The sequence below is a fragment of the Candoia aspera genome, chromosome 5, assembly GCF_035149785.1.
Source record: "Candoia aspera isolate rCanAsp1 chromosome 5, rCanAsp1.hap2, whole genome shotgun sequence".
NCBI lineage: Eukaryota > Metazoa > Chordata > Lepidosauria > Squamata > Boidae > Candoia > Candoia aspera.
This window is the reverse complement of record NC_086157.1, coordinates 75,272,986-75,299,993: the sequence shown is the minus strand read 5'-3', so window position 1 is coordinate 75,299,993 and position 27,008 is coordinate 75,272,986. Positions and strand designations below refer to the sequence as shown.

The following is a 27,008-nucleotide window of genomic DNA, read 5'->3' as shown; positions in this document are numbered from 1 at the left end:
TAAAAACATGTAGGGAGAGAGAGTTCTGTGACTATACCTTAAGAAGTTTAAAAATTGTATGAGAAGAAGATAACTATACTCAGCTCAAGTTAAAATGTTCAATAAGATTAACACTTCAAAAAATAGGCCAAATTCTTTAGGTATAAAAGGGGAACTTAAATATATTACTGGAAAAAAAATGTATTATTAGAATGATGTGCTATAGTTAGAATGATACTCTTTGACTATCCATCAATACTCCCTGTAGGTAGTAATATAGTATGCCCTCTCCAAAATAGCTTTCATTTTACTACTTCTGCTCATTTCCAGAATGTGAAACCAACATCCATTTTCACCATTATAAAAAGCTTTTGGTTGCTATCTATTTAAGCTATCAAGTTAAAATACAATGAATAATACATTACTTTTACACTATTTAGAAAGAGTAACAAGGTTGCTGTGCCTTCCTGATCAACTGTGTTGTAAAAGTGCCTCTTCTGTCTGGGAACAAATCATTTTATATACCAGTGGCTTTGTGCTATATACTGAAAGAGCATTTAAAAAATCTTCTAGTGGACAGAAACCATCTTTACACCCTCTTGGAATCAGCTCCTATAGTAAAAAAAAAACACACACACATATATATTATTATTTTAAAAAAGATTTCTATGGCCACCCTTATATAAAATAACTCTGGGTGGCTAACAATTACATAACAAAAGATAAAAAACAATTCAAACCACCAAGATAAAAATCCCACTGCAGAACCACAAATATCGGGCTCCCCTCCGCTCCCAACTTAGCACCTGGGGGAAAATCCAAGTCTTAGCAGTCATCCAGAGGATAGGGGCTCTCTGCAACTCAGGAGGGAGGCTGTTCCACAAGGAAGGCGCAGCTACAGAAAAGGCCTGCTTCCTAGGTCCCACCGGATGACAACATTTAAAAAAGGGGACCTGAAACAAGCCCACCTAACAATCTAGTGGGATGGACAGCAGTTCTCAGGGAAAAGCAGTTCTGTGGGTAACCTGGTCCCATGCCATGTACAGCTTTAAAGGTGATAATCAGCACCTTGAATTGCCACTGGATATATTTTTGAGCACAACTCCCAACTTTTTTGGTAACTGGGCCCATTACAAATTTTGAAAGCTTTTCACGGATGTGCCAATTGCCATGGGAGAAAAAGGAGCTTGCCCATTCCTAAAACAGCTGCTCTGAACAGTAACGAAACAAATCCAATGAGATACAGAACCCAGATGGCATCTAGGGAAGGGTTCATTGCCACATTGGTACCTGCAGTTATGGACCCAAGTTGTAAAGCACGTCATTCTTGATTCTTTTTTCAAAAGCAATCTAGTACAGGAATAGTACTGATTGTTTAAATTTTTAACAAGGCAGAGATTGAAGAAAGCATGATGGCAAAGATCCAATATGCCGTTTTTAAAAAGCTATTTGTTCTGTTATGTTGCTTGAATATTCAGATGAAACGTGTACAACCTGACACTTGCTAAGGGTATCCATGTAGTAGAAGCATCAGCACAGAATTTGTACCTCTCCATTATAGATCAGTCGTATAAACCAGTCCTTGGAATGCTGATAGAGTTCCAGAGTCACATCTGCTGCATATGGAGGCCACTTTGAATTGAAGACCCCCATAGCCATCAGCAACGGGAAGAGTGTGACATCATGAACAGCATAGAGAATGAGCTTCCTAAATGCAAAACAAGCATAACTTACTTTTAAGTTAACACATTCAATGTATAAGCAATTACTTTACTATTACATATATATTCATTCCACTTAGGATTACTTTTCATGAAAAGTGAGCTAATATTTTAAAATAAAATACCCCACCGTTTTTCAGGGATTTCATTCTCACAGTAGCAATTCTGTGAGGTAGTTCCATTTACACAGGATAGCAGTTCTATAAATAACAAGATTTCACACAAGCAGAAGTGACTGAATTAAATAAAGTTTCCACCTGGCAGAACCATTCAAGTACCTCACAGTAGCTACTGTGAAACAAAAGCTCATGTGATCTGTATTAGAAATAATTCAAGCCATTTACAAGGAACCTTTAAAAAGCTGATCCCAATTTAAAGCATGTAAAGACAAACCCAAAATATTAGAATTGTCATAGATAAGGAATGCAAGCAAGACATGTGAGAACTAACAAAAGTTTCCTTTAACCCAGTTAATCACCAGTGTCTTCCAATGTTTATCCATATTTCTTACAGTTGTGTAATATAGAAGGCTTTCATCATACATAAGTGGTCCATTGTAGCATAAAATTTCCAGTAACAAGACCACAAATAAAGACTGTGAATCTTTGGGAATTGGGTGGCTATGTTCAGAAGCCTATGATCTTTTTCTTCCTCCAAACATACACCTTCTCTCTCTTTCTTTCATAGTAGTTGTCCATACAGCATACCTGTACTGGCTCAGTCTTCTTGCATGATTGTATTGAATGTCACATGGCAGTACAGTCACCAGGTTCCATGTTGCTTCCCTGTAGTACCTAGCCTTCATGAGAGCAATCTGCTGTCTGACTGATGGAGGACATCTTCTCACTCATCCTGTGTAACTCATTCTAGGTTCTCCACTCCATGCAGCTCTTTCACAATCTTGGTGGAGGGTCACTGGACACTAGAACTCCTACATACTACTTGCAATAATTTCTGCATCATGCCAATGGATGCTACTGCTGTTCAGACAGCTCACAGAAATTGAAAGCTGCTGCAAATGGTCTGCAGGCAATATTAGTGTCCAGCTACACAACTGAGAGGCTTTTCACTGAAAGTCACACCAAGCAGAGAAGCCCAAGTGAGCCACACTGCATGAATGAGGCCACTCCATCACCAGCTGGGTAAATCACTGAAGGCCAGCTGCTGTGAGGAAACCATATTGAGTTTCATAACTGAGATGACCCAGTGAGGAGGAAGAGTAAAAGTAGGTACATTGCAAATCTAACCCTATGCAAAAGTCCATCCACCATTTTGTTCATGTGTAGAGTAATAAAAAGCAAAGCCAAAACTGCAGATACCCAAAAATCTTAAGTTTGTTCTGGTCTCTAATTATCAATTGCAGATAAGAACCACCTATACAGATTTTTTACTAGCAAGATGTGTCCAGTGAAATAGTCCATGTAATCTTTCAATACTTCTGGATTATGTTTTCTGTTGCAAGTGAAGACAGGGAGACTAACATCATACCTGGTGTTACTATCAAAAGAGGAAGATTCTATTGCCTTCCGAATGTTCTCCTCTACTGCATACAGGAGGGGACCAACAGACATCTGAAGAATCTCCCTATGGGAAACAAAAATATTAGATACTTTCAAAGCAAGACTTGAATATATAGCCTCTTTAACAGTTCTACATACTTGGTTTAACACATAAGAGAACCTAAAGTAGGCTTTAAAGATATTAGTATCCAATAGATGCTGCCACTCAGCCACCCCATGCTCACCTTGAACTGTATTTTGTAACATAAAGGAACGAGTCAACAGCTCTCTGCTCAATTAGCTGCATAAAATTCTTCAAAACAGGGCAACTTGGTAGGTCATGTGCCTGAAAAGACAACGTTATGTGAATTAAGCAAAATACAAGTCAGCTGGAAGTGATAAGCAGATCACTAGCATGGATAATACGCCTGCATTTTTTACTTGATGTCTTGAGACTAGTACCTAGTAGTAATTTTGACATACATTTTAGGTGATAGAAAAACAGCACATTTCCTTTGCCCATAATAGAATTATGGTCAGGAATCTAGATACGCTGACATACTTAATCTAAATTAAGACCATAATATTCAAAAACAGAAAAATGCTGGTCTGGAACAAAACTTGAAAACTCTAGAAATTTGGGTACTGCAAGTATGATTTTTAAATATGTTGCAATGAACTCTGACTTTCTAGAGATAAATGCCATTCATAGCATACCAAGATTCCTAGAAAAAAAACTTATCTACCAGTGAACTTTGCTGCATAACAAAATGGCAATGTGTGTTCAGGTATTATTTTCAATTTATGGAATAATGGAAATGTTCAGAAGACTGAGAGCTCTAGTCCTGTTTTAGGCATGAAAGCTGGCTGGGTGACTTTGGGCCATGGGCCAGTCACTCTCAGCCCAACTCACCTCACAGGGTGGTTGTTGTGGAGAAAATTGAAGGAGGAAGGAGAATTAGGTATGTTTGCTGCCTTGAGTTATTTATTAAAAAAAATAAAGGTGGGATAACAACGTCTTAAAAAAAAGCCTGAGCAGTTTTTTACATTAACTGATCTCCAAATCTATCATTCAAAGATTTTGTCAGGTAAATAACATAGAAAGCAAACCCTGAATATAGAAAAATGGAAGTGGAATTTTAAATGCTGCTGCTAAAGACAAAGCATTTCAAAAACCTGTACTTACTAAATACTAACTTACTAACCCTGTATGTACCATGGTAGTATGTACCCAGCTTAAATAAGTAGTTTTGCACTTGTTTCTGTGTTAGCATCTTTAGAAAGAAAATCAGCATACATTATTTCTTGGTCCCAATATACATTTTATTGGGAAATTGGGGAGGGGGGGATTGTTTAGCAGACATCTGGGAAACTGTCCCATCTTGAACTAGAGTGTGGTTTGTCTAACTTGGTTTATCACATCCAGCAAGTTTGAAAGGGAAAAACAGCTGCACTTTAAAAGGTACCCCTTAACCTAACACAAAGGCCTAATTCATATTAATTTCAATATGGGAACTGTTTATGTATTATTTGGTCCTATATTATAATATGACATTGGTAAAAAGCTGTGCCAAATATTCTCAAGCTGCTGTCCTCCCATCTGTGTTTAATTCCTATAATATCCAGACTGGGGATTATGAGACTTGAAGTCCAATGCAGATGGACACCAGCTTGGATAAATCCAGCATATATGAAGAGGTACATTTAATAATAATAAAAAGGTTATAAGCAAAAATAGACATTGAAAATACATGTGGTGGGGGTAGGGAGAGAGTGAAAAGCAATAAACGTGAGCAAGCATTTATGCAAAGTACAGCTGGTTAGAGGATGAGAATAAAAAGATTAAGACTTGCAAAAGAATGCATTTTGTGTTGTTTAAAGGAAGATACATGATTCCCTCACATGCTAGAATGTTTACCCATCTTCCTACTTCTGCAATGAGGATTCTTGCATGCTTGATTACAGTGTCTTGAGTGTGGGTTTTCACATAGAATTGTGTACATCATTTTGATAGCTAAAGAAAACAGGAAGTTTACCTGTTCTGCAAAAATGTTGTCAAGGAGGAGGAAGAAGTCTACTTCTTGCTCATTGCTAATGCCCATCTTTTGTTTAATGTTCTTCAGATCTTCAGCTATGTCTTGGTGCAAATTCACACTAGCCAATCTATCTCTGTCAAGAAAAACAAAGTGCTTCAGGCTCTTGTTAAATATTGCTTTGAGTCAGAAAAATCAATAGTAAATGTAGTGAGTTTTTGTGCTTGCACCTCTCAAAAAGAAAGGGTTTGGATTATGGGTATAGCAATGTCAAATTCAGACTGAAGGTATAGTTCTGCATGTTTCAGTATAAACATTGTTAAGTATAAAACTTTAGGTTATTCACTTCAGTAAGGTCTTTTCTTCAGCTTTCTGTAGTAGCCTAAAAAAGATGCAACTACTTTAAGACTCTTACTATTCAAGTTTTGAAGCACTCTTTCTGCATCATTTTCAAAACATGTGTGGTTATAGAAGATACTAAGATACAAAATCAGTTTCAAAAGAGCAAGACCTCATTCAAACAGATATAAGACTAAATTTCTACTTATCTTCATTCAAAAAAAGAAAATTAAGTAAAAAAAAATGAAAAGTGTTTGTTACATTGTAGTTTAAGAAAACACCAGAATCTTCAGGATCTATCCTTTCATCCATCCACCCATGACTACAGGTAGTCCTCGAGTTACAATGGCAGTTGGGACTGGAATTTCTGTCACTAAGCGATGCGGTTGTAAAGTGTGATGTCACATGACCACATTGCTCAGCAATGGCAATCCCAGCAGTCCCTGTTGCCATTGTTAAGTGAGGATCATGGGTCATTAAGCAAGCACCTCCTTGCAACTTCCTGTCAGCTTCCAACAACCAAAGTCATTGGGGAAGCTGGCAGAAAGTTGCAAGTCTCAGGCGGTTCACAAGGAGGCAAGCAGGGAAGTGGCCGCTGCCGGGTGGGAGAGGGAATGGGGGGGTGCCCGGGTGGCCAGGAAGGTGCGCTGTGAGTGTGGGGAGGCTTGGGTTGGCTGCTGCCAGGTGGGAGAAGGTGTGTAAGTGGTGTGGCGTGAGCATAGCAAGGCTCGGAGAGGGTGCATGAGTGGCAAGGGAGGAGCAGTTTGAGTGTGGTGGGGCTTGGGATGACTGCTGCTGGGTGGGAGAGGGTGTGCGAGTGGTGGGGAAGGCACAGCGCAAGTGCAGGGAGGCTCGGAGGCTGTGCGAGGATGTGGAGGCAGCTGGTATGGTGTGAGCACAGAGGAGCTGGGGGAGGGTGTGCGGATGGAGGAGACTTACCTGGGCAGCTTGCGACCTTCCCTGTGAGCTTTCCCACTGACTTTGCCTGTGGGAAGCCAGCAGGGAAGCTTGCAAATCGCTATCTTGTGACGGTGGGCAGGACGCTGCAACCATCTTAAGCGCAAGCCGGTTGCTGAGTGCCCAGATCAGAATCACGAGACCATGGGGGTGGTGGGATGGCCAGAACCTTGAGGGCCGGTCATAACCACCACTCATTCAGCGCTGTCATAACTTTATACAAGCTACAATCACTATATTGGCTTCATCAAGAATGACAGAACTGAAATTTGCATTATACTCCTTCTCCTTTTAGTGCAACTGGATCAGTAGTGACCAGGCTTTCTAGCATGGATTCTGAATGTAGATTGTGGCACTCTTAACAAAATGGCCATGGAAGTCAATAAGAATGCAACCGTTTTATCAGAAGGCATATGGGTGAGATTTTTTCTAACCGCTTTTATAGCTGTACAAGATGCTCATTACCGCCCCCTCTTACTTTTTTTGTATGGATGAGTAGGGACACTGAAATATACATCACTGGGCTGCAGCCTTCAGTATTTCTTTTTCTCCCTAAGAACAGGGCCCAGAAGCATTCCTGAAAGTAGGGTTATGTGCGAGGCTGATGCTTTGCAGCATGCTAGTTCCCATTTAATTGTCTTGAAATAATAGTATATGGAGAAAATAGAGCTCATGACACACAGAATCTAGTAGCTATCATTGAAGGTCCCAAGAACTAAATATCGCTGGCTTTCTTTGAATATCAGCATAGCAGATGATTAAGAGTTATTAGCTACCATACTAGTTAGATTTTTTTTCATTTCAATCCCAAGGAACCTTCTAAAAGGACTTCATTCATTCTCTAAAATGCAAATAGATTGTGCATAAGGCTGTTTATAATAGCTGCCTGGGAGCTACGGTAGCAATTGGTGAAACAGTGCCATGATCTGAAGTGCTAATGAGCCCTTTTCTTTCTCTTTTGCTTGAGTATTTTGCAGTTGTTCTTACCTCAGAAGTCTGGGGCTCTAACCCTAATTGTTACAATCATTTGCTGAAGGCTTTTGCAGCTACCTACACTTACCCTATAATGATGGTGAAAGAAGCAAAGTAGAACTTGCTCCACAGATAAAGTATCTGCCTCTGCCCCCCGTTCTTTGAAGAAAATCGACTGTACAAGCCAACAAGCCAAATTTAATTACTATTCCCAACAGCATAGCCAATGAATTTAGGAGAATGCATGCTGTTTTTGATAATGAAGAGGTCTTACATCAGTTGTCACCAACCTGGAGCCTTCTATATATACTGAACTTATACTGCTCAGAAATACAAACTAGAATTCATGGCTGACTTTGTACAAGGCTGTTATAGGCTGTGCTTTTGGAAAGGTTGTATCAGCTGGGTTTTGACACCTCACAATGTATTCTATGCATAAAATGACATCAGTTAGAAATATACTGGCAGCTCACCTATGCCTATGTTTCAGTTGTTGGCAGTTCATTGGATTGGGATAAAGGATTTCAGATTCTGCTTCATCTGTGACAATGGTAACAGGTCCTGTGTGATAAACAAAATTTGTTCTTTCACAAATTGTAATATCAAAGATGTAAAGGATTCATACTAAGACATCATGCACTTTATAACAATTTAAAACCACCTTGAACTACATTTTGGATTTTAAACATTTGTAGAACCTCCTATCCATCTCTATTACTATTGAAAAAGCCCTCAATAAAGAACTTCCTCTATTCTTGAAAGCCTACATGCCTCTATTCCCAAGTACCTTACTACACCAAGCCAATGATATATCATGGCAGCAAACTAAGACGACAATTGTACTAAAGAAGACCCATTGTACCAAATGCCAAATAAAATACAATACATTAACATGTTTCATCAGATATTTGCCAGAGATATATTTAACTCTTGCATTTAACAGCTCACACCGTCTTAAATCAAAACCTTTAACAATTATTATAAAAGCTGAGGATACCAAACTAGAACTAAGGTCAAGTCGATGCTGCTCCTCCCTGTAATTTCATGACTAACATCTTACAGGCTTTAAGGCAAATAAGGCAAATTTGCTTCCGGTAACCTATAAATCCTCAAATGTCTTGGGCCCCAGAAGTTTCAGGACCATCTATTCCACACAGAATCTGGATTTCATTGGGCAGGCTTTTTGGTGGGGTTTTAGATAATGGATTTTAGTATTTTTACACCTCAATTTATGATAGAAGTTTAACTAGTTTCTTATGGAGTTATTGGATTGCTTTTATTATATATTTTACGTCTTGTGAACTGTCTGGTGATAGGGCAGTATATCATTTTTTGGAAGAAGTAAAATCTAAATAAATACCTGCCTGCACCACAAAATATTGATCAAGCAAATAAGTTGCAAGAGGTCAACTCAACAACTGACACTCTAAAGCCCATATACCACTGTATTTTTCAGCATTTTTCTCCCTGGAGCCCTTCAAGAAGCCTGAAGTTCTTCTTGGAGAAGTGATGGACTTTAACTTCCATAATGTTAACAGTAGAACCATAGCTTGCATTATCTGGAAATGGGAGAAGTTCAACAGCTGAAAAAGACACCCAGTTGGGAATGGGTAATATGTATTATTAGTCCCCTTGGCATGCTACTACTTTTGGACAAAATGTAGTTGTCTTTCAACTTGTTCTGAATCTCATGGTTCCAAAACTTCCTCTATAGAATCTATGTGTCAGTTACACAAAAGAGCATTCTGTTTTATTTTTACTCATGGTCCATTTTGGAAACTGAAAATTTTGTTTGAGGTCAAATCATGATCTCCAGGTGCAAGAGAACACTGAGGGCCACCCACCTGAGCAAAATCTAAAAACACAAATCTCATTAAAAACAGCTTCTTCCCTAAGAATTCTAGGAATGGGACCTAACACACTCCTTTGCACAAAAAAAAAAAAATCACACCCACAAAATCACTCTTTTCTCATTTATGGAGAAGAGGTGGCCAGAGTGTGAAATAACAAATCAACAGAAAGCCAGTTTTGCCTTAACCACTAGACCATCGGCTAGAAACCAGGAGACTGAGTTCTAGTCCCACCTTAGGCATGAAAGCCAGCTGGGTGACCTTGGGCCAGTCACTCTCTCTCAGCCCAACACACTTCACAGGGTTGTTGTTGTGGGGAAAACAGGAGGAGGAAGGAGTATTAGGTATGTTGCCCACCTTGAGTTATTTATAAAAATAATAAAGGGATAGAAAATAAGTAAAATAAAAAGAGCCACCTAGACAGTGTGACAAAACAAGTGAGGATCCATGGTGGCAGACATGATATGAAGCAGGACAAAAAACATGACAGTGAAAAGCTTCTCTTCACTGCTAACCTTCTTTCTGTTGTTGGAACAGCCCAGCTAGCAAACACCGTGTGGATTCCAGATTCCGAACAATATTAGTGGAACGGATGCTGAAAAGACAGAAGGTAGCCAATGAAATGAAGTAGAGATGGCCACTATTTCCAACACACACTTACAAACATTATAGGTAAGACTTTGGAAACTGAATGTGGCATAAAGGTTAAGGGGCTGAACTATGACGGGGAAGAGATACAAGTTCTAGTCCATTCTCAACCATGGACACTCACTGGGTGATTGAACTAGTCGCTCTGTCTTAGCCTAGCCCACCTTTTCCCCTATTTTGGGGGAAAAAACAGGTCTTGCACTTTCTTCAATATTAGTGCATACCACATAAAATATACTACTAAATACTAACTTACAAGACCTCAGAAGGTTTGTATGATGATGAGAGGAAATTGGACTCCTCAATGTAACGTTTCCTTAGCCGTTCCCCCAGTGCGAACATTTGCAGCATGCCAACTTTTGTCAATTGCCCCGCAAGTACACCTCCCTGGAAAGAGAAATTTTCACTTAAAACTGCTCACTAGCAGGCAGGAAAGTACAATGCTTTGGAAGCAAAATATGTTACCTTCAGCAGTGTTTTTCTGTAGTTTTCTTCATAAGGAGAATATGGTCTTGGTCCACCTGTGAGATTAGTTACTGTGTAATGAAACTTTGTTTGATCAGGGATCTCCAGAAGAGCAGGATCCCACTCCACCTGCTTCAAAAACAAAATGACAAAGGTTTGATTAAAAAATCGTAATCTCTAAATCGCTTATATGATCCTCCAGGTACTGCTCAATTTCAGGTACTGCTTAACTTCAGCTGAATCCCAGCCAACTTGGTCAATGATTGGGATGACAGGACTTAGAAAACCAACTTTATTGGAAAAGTTTCTACATCTGAACAAAAATCAACAACTGATACAATGGAAAACTAAATTTATTACAATGAACCTTAATACTGAAAATGTTATACAGAAAAGGATACTAAATATCTAGTTTAGCTTTATCTATCTATTGCCCTTCAGATACTTCCGATTTGGCTGTCCCCAGCATATTAAGAGACACTGGGTTGGAAAAGGCTCCTACAGACCATTGAATTGTATGCAAAATCAAGAATACAGATATGTAATGTACCAGTCACTAGCGTTCAATGTCAGCAAGTATTTTTTCAGGAAATTTCCCTTGTCCACACACCATCAAACCATGACTATTAGAAATTATTGCATAGAAATTCCATCGAAGTACTACTGTTGCAAAAGCAACTGGCAGCATCAATAAGTGGGATTTTAATTCATGGTTCCTTTAAATTTCCATTTAAATCTTATAACTTTATCTTTACCTTTATTTATATTATTCATTATTGTATTTTTATCCTGTGTATTTTATGGTTGTTGTTTTTAATCGATCGTTGTAAACCACCCAGGGTCCCCCGATGGGAGGAGATGGGCAGGGACAAATTAGATAAATAAATAAATAAATAACTACAATTTATAAATGCTGCTTGTTTAGAAGTAAGTAAAGTCATCATCCATTCAACCTGTACTTTCAATTTCATGCATTTGGAATATAGTCCCCATTCAAGCTTACTTCTAAATATAGCATATAATTTATTTCAGCACATCAGTCTATTTACTGATGTTCTCTATGATAGTTTGTATAGCAGATCTTGAATTTCTGACCCATGATTTGACCAGAACAAGGCTTTTTCAGGACACTATTATTAAAATAGGAACTGATGAGAAGGCATTATACTTCCTTGCCTACTTTATAAATAATCTGCTATGATACAGATTAAGTGTTTTCATTAAGTCAGAGGTATACAACCTGGTGCCTTCCAGATGTGTTGGACTGGAGAATAATGAAAGTTACAGTCCACCATATCTGAAAGAGTGTAGAAATAACAATTTTTTAACGAACATTTATAACAAATGAATATCCTCCACCATTATCTCCAGCTAAGCAAGTCAAGTGCAAAGAAGCAACTATCATAAATTCAGTATACATGTCAAGAGGACTTCAAATTGGGGAAATGACAAGTCAGTTTTTGAATACAGGTTACTACTTAGAGAATGTGCTATATATGTGTAACAATGTAATGCTTTGCCATGAAGAGTAGTAACATACACAGCCCATGAAATAGGTGCACTGTGTTATGCTTGTCTCTGAACCTATAAACACTAACATTTTTAACTCTGTCCTTTGATTTGTGGGCCAAACCCCACGATACCATTTTTTTTCCTATCAGTTATTCACTGGATGCAGAATCATTATTCCACATCAGCAAGTTGAAAAAAATGGTTTCCAAATCTGTAGGGACTAAAATTCCCTTGAAAATCAATTTTATTAGGCTGCAATTCTGCCATTGGAAGATATGTTGCTTTTCATAGTGTGATCTATGTACTGTAAAGTGAACTTTGCCACATGAGTAAAACAACCCTCTGTCTTATTTGTGCTTTAGTCATGGTTACCGATCATGGTAGGCCATCTCCACAGAAGAAGGCAACTTTTGTTGCTGCTCAGCTGAAAAAGGGGAGCGTTCTTAAAGAGCAGCACTTACTGTTTCTAAGAAGAAATCTCCCAAGCCAGGTACCATCTTTCACAGATGATGTTTGTAAAACATGATTACCCATGATTACTCAAGTAACTAATAGCACACTGAACCACAACTAACCACCCAGGCTAGGTGTGCAGCACATACCGAGCTAAAACGTGGTTGACACCCAAAGTTCTGGAGAAGTGCATTAGGCAATCATAACTACCAGTCTCCTTTACAGGTTTGCCACCAAGTTTATTCAGATAACTCAGTAGCACTCGAGGTTTTTTGTATCGCTCCCACCCGCGCTTTCTCTACCGACCGTATGAGCCGCTAGCATTCCAGTTGGGAGCGGGCAAGGCAGCCCCTACTTCGCCGACTCCAGCGCTCTCCTCCTCACCTGCTGAACGGCTGGGATTGGCTTGAGGGGCGTGCGAGCGCCATGCCGAAACAGAACCTGCACCAGTTTCAGCTCTGGCTGGCTGTTGTTGCTGCTGCTCTCTGTGGTGCTCCTTTCAGCTTCGGCCAGTACCATCTTCCTGCTGTGCACGTAACAAGACAGGGCGCCCACCGTGCCTGCCCGAGCCCACAGATTCATGCTAACGGAAATTAGTCTTTAAAAATTAAGAGGAAGTAGAAGATCTCTCAAGACAAGCCGCCTGCGTCCTTCTCTGCCTTTGCTTGGGCATGCAACGCGAACCACTTTTATCCTCTGATTTACAAATAACCCAGCTGATAAGACTTCCTGAAAGAAACTCCCTAACCTATTAGGGATGGAGATGGATCGTGGGAAATGAGGTTTCCTTTTTCTTTTCTGTTCCTTCTTCCCGAGACAAATAACGCTAAAAAACTACGACTCCCAGAGTTCATCAGGGCACTTAACATCTCAGTGCGGCAGCTGCGTGTTCATTTTATTCGGTCACGTGGCTGTTGTAGGTAGGGGAAAGGGGTGGAGGTTCTTTGGGGAGCTGGAGGCTGTTCCGCGGGAGAGTTTGGTTTTGGTTTTGGTTTTAACTTAGTTATGGCGTGCCCTTTCGCAGTATAACAAAGTAGCTCAAGTCGGTTGCATATTAATTTCGTCGTATTAATCACTAATAAATAGATGCAAAAAGTGCCAGTTTAAAATATCCTACAACCTGGAACTCTGGTAATGATTTTAAAATTAGTACAATGATCTTATTTTGTACCTGGGGCAGAGAGATGATTTACATTGCATATCAACTAGGAACAATTTCCCTTCTGAAACATGATCACAAATTTAATGCTTCTGCTGTAATTCTCCTATAGTGAGAAAATCAATTATTTCCCATGGAATCTGTTTACACCTGGACTTATTAAATGACAGCAGTTGAGTAATTGGCTCAGCACATGGAGGTTGGCCGGTCTAAACATTATTCAGTATTTATCAGTATTTTCTAAGATTTTTTTCATTTCATTTAAATTAATCAGTTAAAAATAATGCCAGGACTTAAGCCTTTCAGATTTCCCTGCATGCTTTCAGAATACTGACTTGCAATGGAGAAAAATCAGTTATAAAGTCCATTGACTAGGATGCTGCAAGAAGGGAATGGGATGGCAGGGAGAGAGAATCAGATAATTGGATTTTTAAGTAGGCCCTGGTTCACAATTTAGCTAAGTCACACACTAAGTCAGTGAGGAAGGATTCAAGTAATTAATTTATACATGTGAATTGTCCACAGCAGTTAGCAGCACCTAGCTGACCTTGGTTGATTTTGGAAAAGCCAAGCAGGGTTAGATCTGATTAATATTTATTATTTATTTATCAATCAAATTTGTCACTGCCCATCTCCTCCACCAGAGAGACTAGTATTTAGATGGAAGACCATCTGGAATGTCAGGGCTATAGGCTACACTAGGAAGTAGCAACAACAACAGCAACATCCCAGAAGAAGGCAACATTCCTGGCATATTGTTGGTTAAAAAAACCCACATTCCACATCATCAGTAACAGTTGAGCTTGACTTGAAAGAGATTTTTTTTTCATAAAAAAAGTCAGAACCATATCATGAGTTCTAATGAGGAATATGATTAGTACTCTAGTGTCTGACATCAAAATCCAGTTTTTTTTTGGTTGGGTAATGGTACAGTGGTGATGCTTAGTTAAAATATTATTTTCCCCCAGGCAAGAATACCCAGAGGAGTCCTCCAGATGGCTTGGATGGAAACTGCCACTAGGAATTCTGGGAGTTGCATCCCAACACATCTGGAGGGTGGCAAATTGAGGAAGAGCATTCCAGAAAATTTTTAGAGTCTGGCTTTTCCCCCCTGCAAATACTGATGAACCCATGAGGTTCTGCTAAGCAGGATGGGAAAATCAAAGCATATGTGAACGTTTGTTCGCTCTTAGCTTGCATTAAGACAGTGTTTTTCAACCTTGGCAACTTTAAGATGTGTGGAGTTAAACTCAGCCTTGCTGGCTGGGGAATTCTGGGAGTTGAGGTCCACACATCTTAAACTTGCCAACGTTGAGAAATACTGCCTTAAGATGTTTGTTTGTTTGTTTATTGCATTTCTTCACTGCCCATCTGGACAAACAACTCTTTTTTAACATGCTAGTCAGTGAACAGTAGTTAAAAGAAGCCATGAGTTACACATCCCAAGTGAATGAAAATGAGGCAAATAGATGAATCAAGCCTTTAATTCCCTGTTGTAGCTTTCTGAACACTTTCCAGATATGTTGGACTACAGTCCCCATGCTTTGCCAGTCAGCAGGGGAATGGGTATACAGACTGGAATTACAGTCCAACAATCTATAAACCACTAAATTGCAAAGGGCTGCACAGAACCCTGAAATGAGAAAATTAGGGTAAAGGAATATGTACCATAATGAGAATATACCATCACTAATTCTATTAATTTTGTAAATGCTGCATACAACAACCTTTTAAAAGTCCTAAACAACAAAAAGGGTCTCCTAGCATGGGATTAATTTCATAGATAATTAATATCTGGGATTAATTATATACGTAAAGGTCCTTAGGTGGATAAGGTTGGGCAAACATATCCTGGAAGGAGAAGTGAAATTAGGGTCTGGGGTTTAACTATGGCATATGCTTCCTAACTCTCTACCCAAGCTCTTCCATACATCTTGGGGAAGGAGAGGATCAGTCAATATACTAGACACAGAAGTTTCATGCATCAAGTGTGTTATGGGAAACAAATTGTTAGAATATTTGGGGGGGGGGGTTAGGCACAACTTTCCCAAAAGGGCTATGCAGCAGTGTGAGGGGAGAAACCACTAATCCCTCTCCAATACGTATTTGGGAAATGAAGATCCAGTCCAGCTGGAAGCTTCTGTTATATTCAAAGGACAGTTCTATCCTAGTAGAAAACATCACCAAGGACTTCTGTATGTTTTTCATGCCACCTCTTTATCTGTTCTGTCTTTCCTTAAGCAAAAATCAAGATAAACTAGTGGTATGGATATTGACAAGAGATCCCCTTTATGTTTTATTCCATTTATCATATTAGGATGGGCCTTTCATTAGCATTTGATACGATTTCAAATTGTAAGTTTATATTAAATTTCATTGACCACTAGAGGGCAATAGAGGGATTTGGAAGTGAATTACAAAGTCAGGTAGATCTCCTCCTGCTGAAGAAAGAAAAAAGGGCCCTTCCTTTTTTATGTGGCAGGATATAATATGCTATTTTCTATCTGTCTAAGCTAGTTATTCATGAACAGCATCCATAAATATAAGAAACTTTAAGAAACTCATAAGGTTGAAATGAGTACCCTTAAACCAGGGAAAAGATAATGATGGAGAACTGGTTATGGAATATAGCATTTTTATCCGTGTAAACAAGCAAACAAAAAGATATATCAGTTTTATTTGTACAGTAATCTTTTAATAATGCAGAACAGAACTATTTCTAAGTTCTTCTCAAAATCCTTAATTGGGAGGAAGTATAAAGGGTAAGTTTTCCTCATGAATATCCAAAAGTAACACAAGCACGAACCACTGGCCACTGTGAGAATAGACTGCTGGACTAGATGGGCCAGGGGTCCAATCCAGCAGGGCTCTGCTTGTGTTCCCAGGTTCTTATACTACTATCTCCCTTCCCCTTCACTAAACGCCTTTGCAATCATGGAGAAAACAAAAACAAAAAAACCCCACCTCATTTACTATCAGCCACCAAACTGAGAAAAATAAGTGTCTGTCAGAAAAGACCTCACCATTAACATCTGTCCATCCCTGACTGGATAAACACAGCTGAAGCTGAAGCTGTGCAAAGAGTTTTCTAGACACAATCTCCATTTGCTTTTCAAGCAGGAGCTGTGAATCCAGGAAGTCACACAGATTATGGGTGGAATTGTTCATCACTAAGCCATCAATGGTACATATGAGAACTAGATGGGAACAAAAAGGTGTGTGCATGAGAGAGAGCCTGCGCTCTTACCATTTTAGAAGGGATCTGCAATTTTATAACATTTAAGAAATTAATATAGAAGAGAAAAATACCTGACAGTCTTATGGTACTATTAAACAAGGACTGGTTTCTCACCACATTAGGCTAAAATGTGTTTGGCTAATTTATGTCTCAGAGTGTTGTGTAAACCCAGCTAATGTGATTAATTTATAATTCAGTGTGTTCTATAAACCAACGTTATTAGATTTAGTAAACCATAGTTCAATTTAGTAAACCACAGTTCACGGCTAGCATTTTTGAGAACCCAACTTAGTAATTTATTATAGTTGCACCAAGGGCAGAGCATTTTCACCATCTGTATCCCACCTCCAAATCTTATTTAATAAGCTGCTGACTTGAAAGCACTCAGTTATCTTCAGGACAAATCTGAAGCAAGTGTATTGTCATGAGACTGATTTAACATGCAATTGTTATTTAAAGTTTCATGCCTTTTTATGATTTCCCCCCTCCAACTAATTTCTATTTTAATTTAATTGCCAACCAGCTCCTTGATATGGAAAGAAAATCTAGTAGCAAAAAGGATGGTGGGGGTGAGTGAACAGCTTTAGCCTGATCTTGGGAATCGTGGTATCTGCATTCAAGACATTCTTGGTCTGCCCAGCTGTTCCATGAATGTTATTTTCAGAAACATAGCAATCCTGGTGGGATTGTGGATGGAATTGTGTAAATAAGTTGGGTGAGGTAAAAAATCTCAGGAGTCCCAAGGTAAAGAACATTGGGGAGAGATAATTTCAGCTGTAGCTTAGCACCTAACAAAGATGGAAAATTCCCAGATCTCAGTGGCCCCAATATCCACGGCCACTTAATCTTAGTAGAATTTAGTCAGAGTTGGTTTCTCTATCTCCAGGCCTACATAGCTTCCAGCCATTGGGACAGGCCCCCGACAACATCACTTGGTCGGCTCAGAGTTGAGAGATATAATTGGGTATCATCAGCATATTGAGTATTCTGAATTCCAAACTGGTTTCATATAGATGTTAAACAGAAGGAAAGGGAGTGTCAAAACCTGTGGTACCCCACAAAAGGGGCAGGGGCAAGGAAGCAGCTTCTACTCCTCATCAATACCACATGGAACAGGCCATGAAGGACAACCACCATAAAATGATGCCCCTGGTTTTCAGACTTCACAACCAATCCATTGGTTTCAATCAATGGTATCAAAAGCCACTCCCATCCTGGCTCCATTAAAGGTCATCAACAAGCATAACCAATGCTGTCTCTATACTAAGTCCCATCCTGAAACATCCTGAATGTGTCCAAACTGAATGGGCATGGCTTTGGTCACAGTCTGCTAATATAGCAATCTGTATTTCTATTTAAATTATATTAATTCTTTCAACAATGGCTTCTTTTCATAAGAATTAGCAGATGTGAATTTTATGCAAGGTTTTGTGGAGGAGGGGTGATGCTTAATTAATACTTAACCCTAATCCAGTAAGATTGAACCAAAGTTTTAGCACTGGATTGCAGGAAATACATTATGTCAGTGTAGTGAATTGTGCTTCTGCTGCAAACGATTCTGAACAATTTCATCTTTCCTGCAAATGAATAGACCAACCAAGTTCTCTTAAGGTTTGCAAGTAATCTAAGGCTACCAGATTCTTCCAAGTCTGGGTGTAGTACATTATGTGAACTTAATCTTTATGGTTTCAAAACCATAATTATTGACTTAGCATGATCTAGAAGCTGAGCCAATTGTGAATTATGAACATGGTTAAGCAAACCATGGCTTAGTGTGATATACAAATTAGGCCAATGAAGCCCTTCCAGGTCCTTTTAAAAAGCCTCATGTAGGTTTGGGATGACTATTCTTGAATAGTGAGTGTATAAGAGAGATTGCTGAAAATCAATCAGTGGCATGTTACAAAGGGGATTTCTAGATCTGAAATTATTCCCCTCCCATATAAAGCCATTACTTGCCATACTCCAAGTCCCAGAATAAAGCTTTTTAGGGAGAAAAGTGCAAAAGCAAAAACAAAGCTTTTAGAGAGGTATATTGCATGAGGAATCTTTCACTTTTTTTTTTTTTTTTTTGCATCTAGCCCAGATGAGCAAAACAAAAATCTGAAGCTGTGTCAAAGAACATGTGCTTACTTATTATATGCAGGCTGCTGCAATGTTGTAGCTGAACTCATCTCTACCTTTAATCTCAGAAATAGAGTTTCTGGAAAAAAAAAAAAGAGGCCTGGAAACTTGGATCCTGGTTGTAGAAACACAGACACTGCTAAACTTGTCTTTAATGTGCCTGGGGACAGAAGCTGGGAGTCTTTGCTGAGTTTGTTGTAACAAAAACAAAACAAAAACATCGTTGGGCTTTCCTCATTCCAATGATGAAGCCATTCTACTTTGTGATGGATTTTGAAGGTCAGCTTTTGGGGTGACAGGGATCCAAAGAGGATAACCACCTAGGTGAAATGTTACTCTCCTACCAAGACCATCTTAAGAACAAAAATGCCAGTAAGACAAGTTTTAACCCAAACTTTATTAAAATATAACAAGGCACAGTACATAATCAAAGATAACATGCATTTTCCCATCTGAGCTTACATTATGGAAGAAAATAGAGACCATAAAGAAGGGAAGCTTAAAGACACAAACTTTCTCAAGCCCTTTAGCACTAAAACAAATACTCCCAGTGCCTTACTTTCCTTCCCTAGAAACAGGAGGAAATACTCACTTGCCTTGAAAACAGTGAGGGCACTAATTTCCTATATCTTCAATCATTTGTGCACCATATACTCTATGATACTATGTAAAACAAATATTTTGGAACATGAAGTGGAGCACATTGTTACAGCTGGAAGATGAAATTACTTTCCTTAGCTTAGTTCTATATCAAACTATTATGGTTCACATGAGCAAGTTAAATGTTTCTTGTGTGGTATTGAGTGCAACATCTATTCTAAATTACAGTGTTCACAGGCTTTTTAAAGGAAAAAAAGTATCAATAGTAGTTGACCCACTAGTTAATATCCCATAGTAAAAAAATCCCAGTTAGAACAGTCATGTGTGAGCAAAATCTATAGTGACTTAACAAGTAGATGTGAATCAAGTGTTAAGGTCTTAGATGAAAGATCAAGGCCTTTGGCTTCCTATAAAAAAAATCAGACATTTCTAGCACCTCTGCAGCTTGAAGTCAAATATCTGAAGGCCAGGAACAGATGTTTCTACTTCCCAAAGAAAGCTGCAGAAATATACAACTGTCACATGAGAATTGTATTTCCTGTAGGTGTGGCATGAATTTAGATTGTTCAGAAATACTATAAAAATTGTTTATCTGTTGGCCACCCTGAACTCCTGAATATGGATCTTCTGATCTGGTTGCTTTAAAATGATCTTGCCTTCTCTAATTGCCTGACTAGGCCTCCATTTGCTACCCCAGTTCTCATCTCCTACCAGTGTCTGCTGCTTACTATTTCAGCACAAGAATTACTCAACAACTAGAACTGACGTTGGTACTGTTGACTTCATAAAAAGATGCAGCCAACTTTTTAGGCATTCTCTGACCTCAACAGGATCATACCAGTAACATCACACCACAAATTGCTGAAAATTAATAGGCATCTTTCTGACAGAAAGCTAAAAAAGGTGCTGTAAGTCTTCAGCGTAGGCTTAGCACACCTGTGTTGTGAGAAAATGATCCACACCTGAAACTGAAAATTCCTAAAAACTCCCTGAAAACCTACCTTCCCAATTTGACCCCAAGCTTTCCACAGGATGTTATGATATCACTAACAGCTGTCTTCCTATGACCCTCTCATGCTGAAAAAACTACTAAAGAGAAGCATGGTGTTTGGATGTGGTAAGATTGTCTGCCTCTGTGATCTTTATGTTTCCTTTTTGTTCTTTGATGTATGCAAGCCCGGTGGCTATGTTCCCAGCAGCACTTTTTTTAAAATAAAGAATAAAGAGTATGACATTTAAAAACCCACAATTTATTTCTGTTCCACAGAGAATTCATTTTTCATATGAGAATATTAATTTCACTGGGAGACTTTGTTTATCAAGTAAATATTTTTGTTGAAATAACTCAAAGTATTTTCAACTGCCGTCTTGCTGAGATGGTGCATATTTAATACTATAAGGCCATTCAAAATTCTAGATGTATTATAGACAAATATATCAAAAATTCAAGTAGGATTCATTGTATTTTCCTTGGTATTAGCATGGTGTTTTATATAGTTTTGAGACAAGAAAAAGGTAAGATTTTACTTTTCCAGGAGGAGGGAGATTGCTTGTTGGTGTGCTTGCAAATGGTCCAATTATTTTAAAAGAGGTGGAGTAGGCCTTGGCCCCATATTTGCACTGTAAATGAGAACTTGAAGTTACACTGAGATTTAGCAAGTCAGTGCCTGAGCTTCATCTCAGAGGAGAGAAAAAAAATAGTGCTATGTAACTTCTACCTCAGTAACATTCCCACATAGCCTTTCTCCCAAATCCTTCACAAAGCATTTTGAATCTGATCTGCTATTGTCTTCACATCTGTTGTCTTTGAAACACAGAAAATGCAGAAACCTCCATGAGTCAATCAATGTTCATCCTCTAGTTAACCAAAAGGAGAATGTCAAATGTAATTCAAGTGCTCCATCCCCTGAATTGCTATGGAATAACAAAATCCTCTCAGCGCATTCCACACAAAGATGAAATCCAAGAAATTGTTACTGCCCCTTTATCCATGTGTTTTCAGTATATGGGTTTATGTGCATTTGTATGGTGGCTGGCAAAACAATCTGAAAAGCAGCTATGTGGAAAGTTAGATAAGGAAAGTTCAGTTGTAAAAGAAAAAAAAATAAGCAAAGGATCAGACATTGCCCTGCTCTGCCACTATTCCATTTTTGCATTTAAATACTCCCATCATTGGTAAAACATGTTCTGACTTTTCCCAATAGCTGTATCCATGCTTGCAATATGACTGTGGTGGCTGGACTTGGAGAGGGGGAGGCATTAGTGTAAACAATGCATAAAGAGTCAAGGACAGTGAACATGACCTTGAACTTCTATGGAGTTGGGTAGTAATGGCTAGCTTTAGCCCAGGACCTGAGGGGAAGGGTAAGACAATAGTTATCACCAGTGAGAACACAGACTGCCCAGAAAGTTTGCAGAACCTCCATGGTTTAAAAGAATTTTTTTTCAATAGTTTTAAATAAACCTGAGTAGAGTCAGAAATAAACTGACTCAATTCACAAAAACAGATTACAGCATGAAATCCATTTAGCCTGGAGCCAACCCCACAGAGGATTGTGGAAATGCCCTGAGTTTTTCTCCAGAATTATAACTTGACTCCCTTCCTGAGTCAAGAATTCTTGAGAACTATAATTCTGTGCAAGGGCTTGGAACAGAGACTCCTCAGCATTGTCCCCAGACTACAATTTCCAAGGTTCTTGGGGATGTTGCAATGATTATACCAACTTAGTGCAGGATATGAGATAATCACCTCAAGTACAAGAACCCCAAGTAACTGCCAAAGCCGCTTGGCTGTTTTGAAATGCAACAGCTCTTCTTTTGGAACAGTGATGGATTCAAACCATGCAAAAAGCTTTTTTGGAATATGTCAGCTAAACGTGAATTAATTGGCTGATTGATCAGGAGTTTAGACTGGCAGGATTTGAAAAACTTAACTGCAGGTATTTGCTGTAACAGCTTCTTCCCTTCCTCTAGCTCCACTAGAAGCACTTCAGACTGACAAGTCATCAGACCTTGCCTTGCTGCTTACGTGGCTAGTTTTGCTGAGTCTGCGTTTGTTCTGAAAGTATCCATTGGGGGTCAGATTTGGTGCAGAATTTATACTGGCTTCTGGATGTTGCATGTAGTTTACTTGGATAAAGGGGGCTTCTCCACCTGTATCATCTGGATTGTGAACCCTCTCTGTTGCAAAGTTGACTGTGTTTTGCTGAGAGGCCATTTTGTTACTGAAAGGGCTGATATATTTCCCAGTAGGGTTGGCCAAACACTGATTAAAATCTGGAGGAGGGGTGCAGCTTTCATCTGTCTTCACTTGAGAGTCTTCCTCCAGTTTGCCAATTGCTGGAGTAGGGCTGATTTTCTGAGAGAAGGTGTGCTTAGCTTTCTTCCATCCTAAGTGATATAGTTCAGCCAGGCTTAGGAAGAGAGAGAAGGCTGCTACCACGAGCATGAAAATGATAAAGATATTTTTTTCTGTTGGCCGAGAAATATAACAGTTGACTGGATTAGGACAGGGCTGCCGGTGACAGACATAGAGGGTCTCCAGGAAGATTCCATATAGCATATATTGCCCAACAATGAAAGCAATCTCCATAGTGGTACGGATTAAAATACTGCAGACATAGGTGTTCAGCAAAGTGCCCTGAAGAATTATCCTCCCACTGGGTTCATCCCAGCAGGACAGCTCTATCTTCTCTGGTGCTGGATAATCCTGCTGGGAAAAAGAGTCACACTTGCTCTGTATTGTCCTTGATCCTTCCTTGGCCTCTTTAAGTTTCCTCTTCTCCTGCATGCGCACAGTATGCATTGCATGACCCATGTATAACAGGGATGGTGTGGAGACAAAGATAATCTGAAGGACCCAGTACCTGATGTGGGAGATTGGAAAAGCTTTGTCATAGCAAACATTCTCACAGCCGGGTTGCTGGGTGTCACATTTGAAATCAGACTGTTCATCTCCCCAGGAAGATTCTGCAGCTGTGCCCAGGACAAGCATCCGGAAGATAAAAAGGACAGTCAACCAGACTTTTCCCACTACTGTTGAATGTTTATGGACTTCTTCAAGGAATTCTCCTAGGAAGCTCCAATCACCCATGTTTACTCAATTGGGAGACTGGAGTCTGTGGGAAAAAGAAACAAAAGAGGGAGTTATGGTGAACAATATATTGCACAGTGAAGTCTTCCCCAACTTGATGCCATCCAAATGTATTGGATTCTAATTCTTTTCCTGATGGGCATTGGTAATGCAGTGTCTTACTGATAACTGGAGTTGAAGTCCATCACATCTCAATGACACATTGGAGAAGGATGTCAGCCTTTGTAAATGGAGTGGATTTAAAAGGCATTAAAATATCACAATAAAAGGCAGATTATCACAGAGGTAATAAGGGAAGCAGATTATCTATTTGCAATGTTTTAACATTAAATCAATGCAGTATAGAAAAATAGGATGATTGTGTCAAAATATATTCAGGAATTTAAGTGATACACCCTTTGACTTTTGCCTTACTTGTTCATATTCTCAGGCTTTAGACTATCATATATGCATCATCATCCCACTGCCTTTGGTGGCCACACAACACACCTGGATAGTGTGGGAAGTTAGAACAAGGCCAGCCCTCATTTTTGAAACTACAGGAAGGGCTGGTTTCCCACTGAGAAACACTTGTGAAGAAAGACTCCAAGGGTTCTTAGCACTGCCAGTCATAAGGCGTTTTATAGCTGTCCATCTCTGACTCCTCAATACATTGGTTTATCTTGGTTAAAAGAAAAATGACAGAAGATAAATAGGAAAACATGGGTTAGTGTTTCCAATTGAGGCTTTATTATATAATCTGTCTGCCTTATTTAAGAGGTTAGATGTTGCAGTCCTCTATCTTGCACTCTCCCTCCGTTCTGATGCTTCTGCCATCATTTTCTCCTCCAAAAGAGAAAAGAATTAAAAAGGTAAAGATGGAATAGCTACAGAATGTCATTTGCCTGGTGGTACCATACATCTGCCGTCCAGAGAAACAGCTTATTATAAATGGGAGACACAGTGGTTTAGATCCTGGTTATATCCTACGAATGAGGCAGAGTGACCTCAAAATAAAATCCTAATCCGGAAGCACTCATAGATGTTGTACTTGAAATGTCCATGACCCTCTTCAGGATCATCCAACTATTAAAATGTTTTGTTGTTTTATTTCAAAGGAAGGATGTTTTTCTTTCCAAAGGATTCAAAGTTATACCTCGTGTCACTTGTGTGATCTCATGCATTGAACGAGAGTGAGGGGAAAGCCACAGCGCACCATTATTTGTTGTCCTAGTGAGCACTGTAAAGTTGTTTGAAGAACTCACAATGAGCTGGGCATCCCACCCCATATAAATTTCTGCTTCAGAGAACTCCTTTTGTAGAAGAAGGTCTATTCTCTGCCTTAGGAACAGACACTTTTTAAATTTAAAAAGAACCCTTCATTAAAAAAAATCCTGAAGGCCTAGCTGAAATTGAACAAGCTGAAATATAAATAGGAGCCCTTGATAGCTCACTCTATTATTTTTCCACAAGAAAGGTGACTAAATGTTACTACCAAACCTACAGAACAGGGTCGGCAGTAAGTATGACCTTATGCATATCTTAATGTGAATCCATATTTTCCACCAGCTGGAACTTAGATGTAATTGATTAATGCAGGCCTGAAAAAAATAATCTTAGAGTGCATGTCTGTGCATTTGCCTGGCAAAATAAAGCCATCTTGCAATGAACCATATGTGGCTAAAGAGTCTACAAAGGAACACTGATGCTAAGCATACTTTCTATTTTCCTGTTTTTTTTGTTTTTAAATTAATTAGCAATTGAGATATAATTAAGACATACGCATAATATAAGACCAACGAATACAAGTCTGTTTTTAAGCAAGAAGGCTTGTTCAAAAGGGAAAGCATTGAAGGTGTTTAACTTTGGTTTCATATGTGACTTGGGAAAGTTTTTTCTAGCGTTTATTCTTTTTTGTTTTTCTAACATTTTAGACTGCATCTCTTGACTGGAACCAATTATAAAGTTACTTATTGCAAAAGTGTTTCTCTTCACCTGCTTAGATGCTCATCTCATAATTAATGTATAGTGTTGGATATTTATAAACACAGAAATTCTGTGAGATGGATGGATGAAAAAAAATTTGCTTTCCAATTAATTTCTGTGATGATTAATTCTGTGATGATCCAAACTAGAAATTTTCTATTTGGGAATAATTTTCTCTGCAGAAACATTGTTTCTTTGAGGAGCTTGTACCATTGTTATATTTGTAATGGCCATAGCTGTGGCGTAACCTGACACAAAGCCTACTTGGCAGCCCACTTGTGTGCCCAACAGCTTGTTGAACCAGATTGTTAATCCAATGTTTGCCTTCTCCTTGCTTCCATGGCTGGGAACCAACACGGCTTGTAAGTACCATGGAATTCAATGGAACATACTTTTCAGTTCTACTGAGTTCTACTGAGACTGATTGCGTATTCCACCAATCCTGGTTCTATCATTTCCTGATTGTCCCAGGCACACATGTATTAACTTGGCTATACTGTTAGCTATAGTTTTGGTTGAAGCTGTGAAGAAGAATTGAAAGAAGAAAAAAGAGGAATGCAGAATGCGGAAGAAATAATGGCAGATAGAATGGTGGGAAATGGCAGACAAGAAAATGGAGAGAAAAAAATAGGCACAAGAAAACACACACACACGATGTAAATTTGAAATAATAATGGGAAAGAAAAAATAAACCGCTAGAGTCCCTCTTTTGGGGGAAATGGGCAGTAACACAATTTGAATAATAAAAACACCTCATATTGGGGGTTGGGGGAGAGGGGAACCAGTGGAAAAAAAGAGAAGGGAAAGTATAAAAAGCCAGAACAGGGAGAGTTGCTGCCAGGCAAGCATCAGCCATAAACTGCTGACCTCCAGATGAAACGTTCTTCTCCAAGAATCAGAAGCCTCCTTAGAACTGGATCTTCTCACTATGCAGCAGCAAATGCACTTCAGGGAAAAAGAAGGGGTGTGTTTGGTGATTGATAGTGTCCTGCCTGTTCTTAAGACTCTTGTCAACCATTTTGGGATGTGTATACAGGTTGCAGCAGTTAAGTTAGATCACTAGCTTAGATGGACTGGTGCAAGACCAGGGCATGACAAAGATTTGATGCCACCTCCATAATGTATCACCTGACCCAACCAGCACACTCTGCCAAATGTTACGGATTTGGACTGCTTTATTTGGTTGCTTTGATCCTGTATTTTTGAGAGACTGATTTTGCAAGCTACCTAGAGGCTTTTGTCAAAATCTGGGAAGAAGGAATAATAAAAGAAAAATTAGTTCTCACATTGCTGCTACAAAAATGCTACCCATAGGCACAATTTTGAAATAATGTAACAGGAAATCTGCTTTTTTATTATTGACTGATTTTTCAGCTGTGCTGAAATTAGAATGCTTGACAG

The 27,008-nt window shown here is 39.1% G+C and overlaps 2 protein-coding genes across 3 annotated transcripts; both read right to left on the bottom strand.

Moving 5' to 3' along the window:
* Window positions 1-227: 227 nt before the first annotated feature.
* ACP6 (acid phosphatase 6, lysophosphatidic) lies at window positions 228-13,229 on the bottom strand. 2 transcript variants are annotated; one of them, XM_063305504.1, is made up of 10 exons: window positions 12,813-13,229; window positions 10,464-10,592; window positions 10,255-10,385; window positions 9,868-9,945; window positions 7,974-8,060; window positions 5,236-5,368; window positions 3,445-3,545; window positions 3,189-3,284; window positions 1,528-1,687; window positions 228-591 (listed from the first exon to the last, which is right to left on the bottom strand). In XM_063305504.1, exons 1-10 carry the CDS (start codon window positions 13,008-13,010, stop codon window positions 451-453), a joined length of 1,254 nt encoding a protein of 417 aa, XP_063161574.1. In that variant the 5' UTR covers window positions 13,011-13,229; the 3' UTR covers window positions 228-450. The 2 variants fall into 2 exon arrangements, with proteins under 2 accessions (XP_063161574.1, XP_063161573.1); XM_063305503.1 differs by having other exon boundaries at window positions 10,464-10,595; window positions 12,813-13,227.
* An 8,671-nt stretch (window positions 13,230-21,900) lies between these two features.
* GJA5 (gap junction protein alpha 5) lies at window positions 21,901-23,651 on the bottom strand. Its single transcript, XM_063304423.1, has one exon. It carries the CDS (start codon window positions 23,640-23,642, stop codon window positions 22,539-22,541), a length of 1,104 nt encoding a protein of 367 aa, XP_063160493.1. The 5' UTR covers window positions 23,643-23,651; the 3' UTR covers window positions 21,901-22,538.
* Between the last annotated feature and the right edge of the window lie 3,357 nt (window positions 23,652-27,008).

What these genes read in the sequence shown, in the direction of transcription:
- GJA5 (XM_063304423.1), bottom strand. Translation starts at nt 23,642, where the DNA reads ATGGGTGATTGGAGCTTCCTAGGAGAATTCCTTGAAGAAGTCCATAAA.
- ACP6 (XM_063305503.1), bottom strand. Translation starts at nt 13,010, where the DNA reads ATGAATCTGTGGGCTCGGGCAGGCACGGTGGGCGCCCTGTCTTGTTAC. An exon ending in ACAGAAAAACACTGCTGAAG is followed by an intron (nt 10,386 to 10,463) that starts GTAACATATTTT and finishes TTCTCTTTCCAG; the next exon opens with GGAGGTGTACTTGCGGGGCA. An exon ending in TCTTTTGATAGTAACACCAG is followed by an intron (nt 1,688 to 3,188) that starts GTATGATGTTAG and finishes TTTTGCATTTAG; the next exon opens with GAAGCTCATTCTCTATGCTG.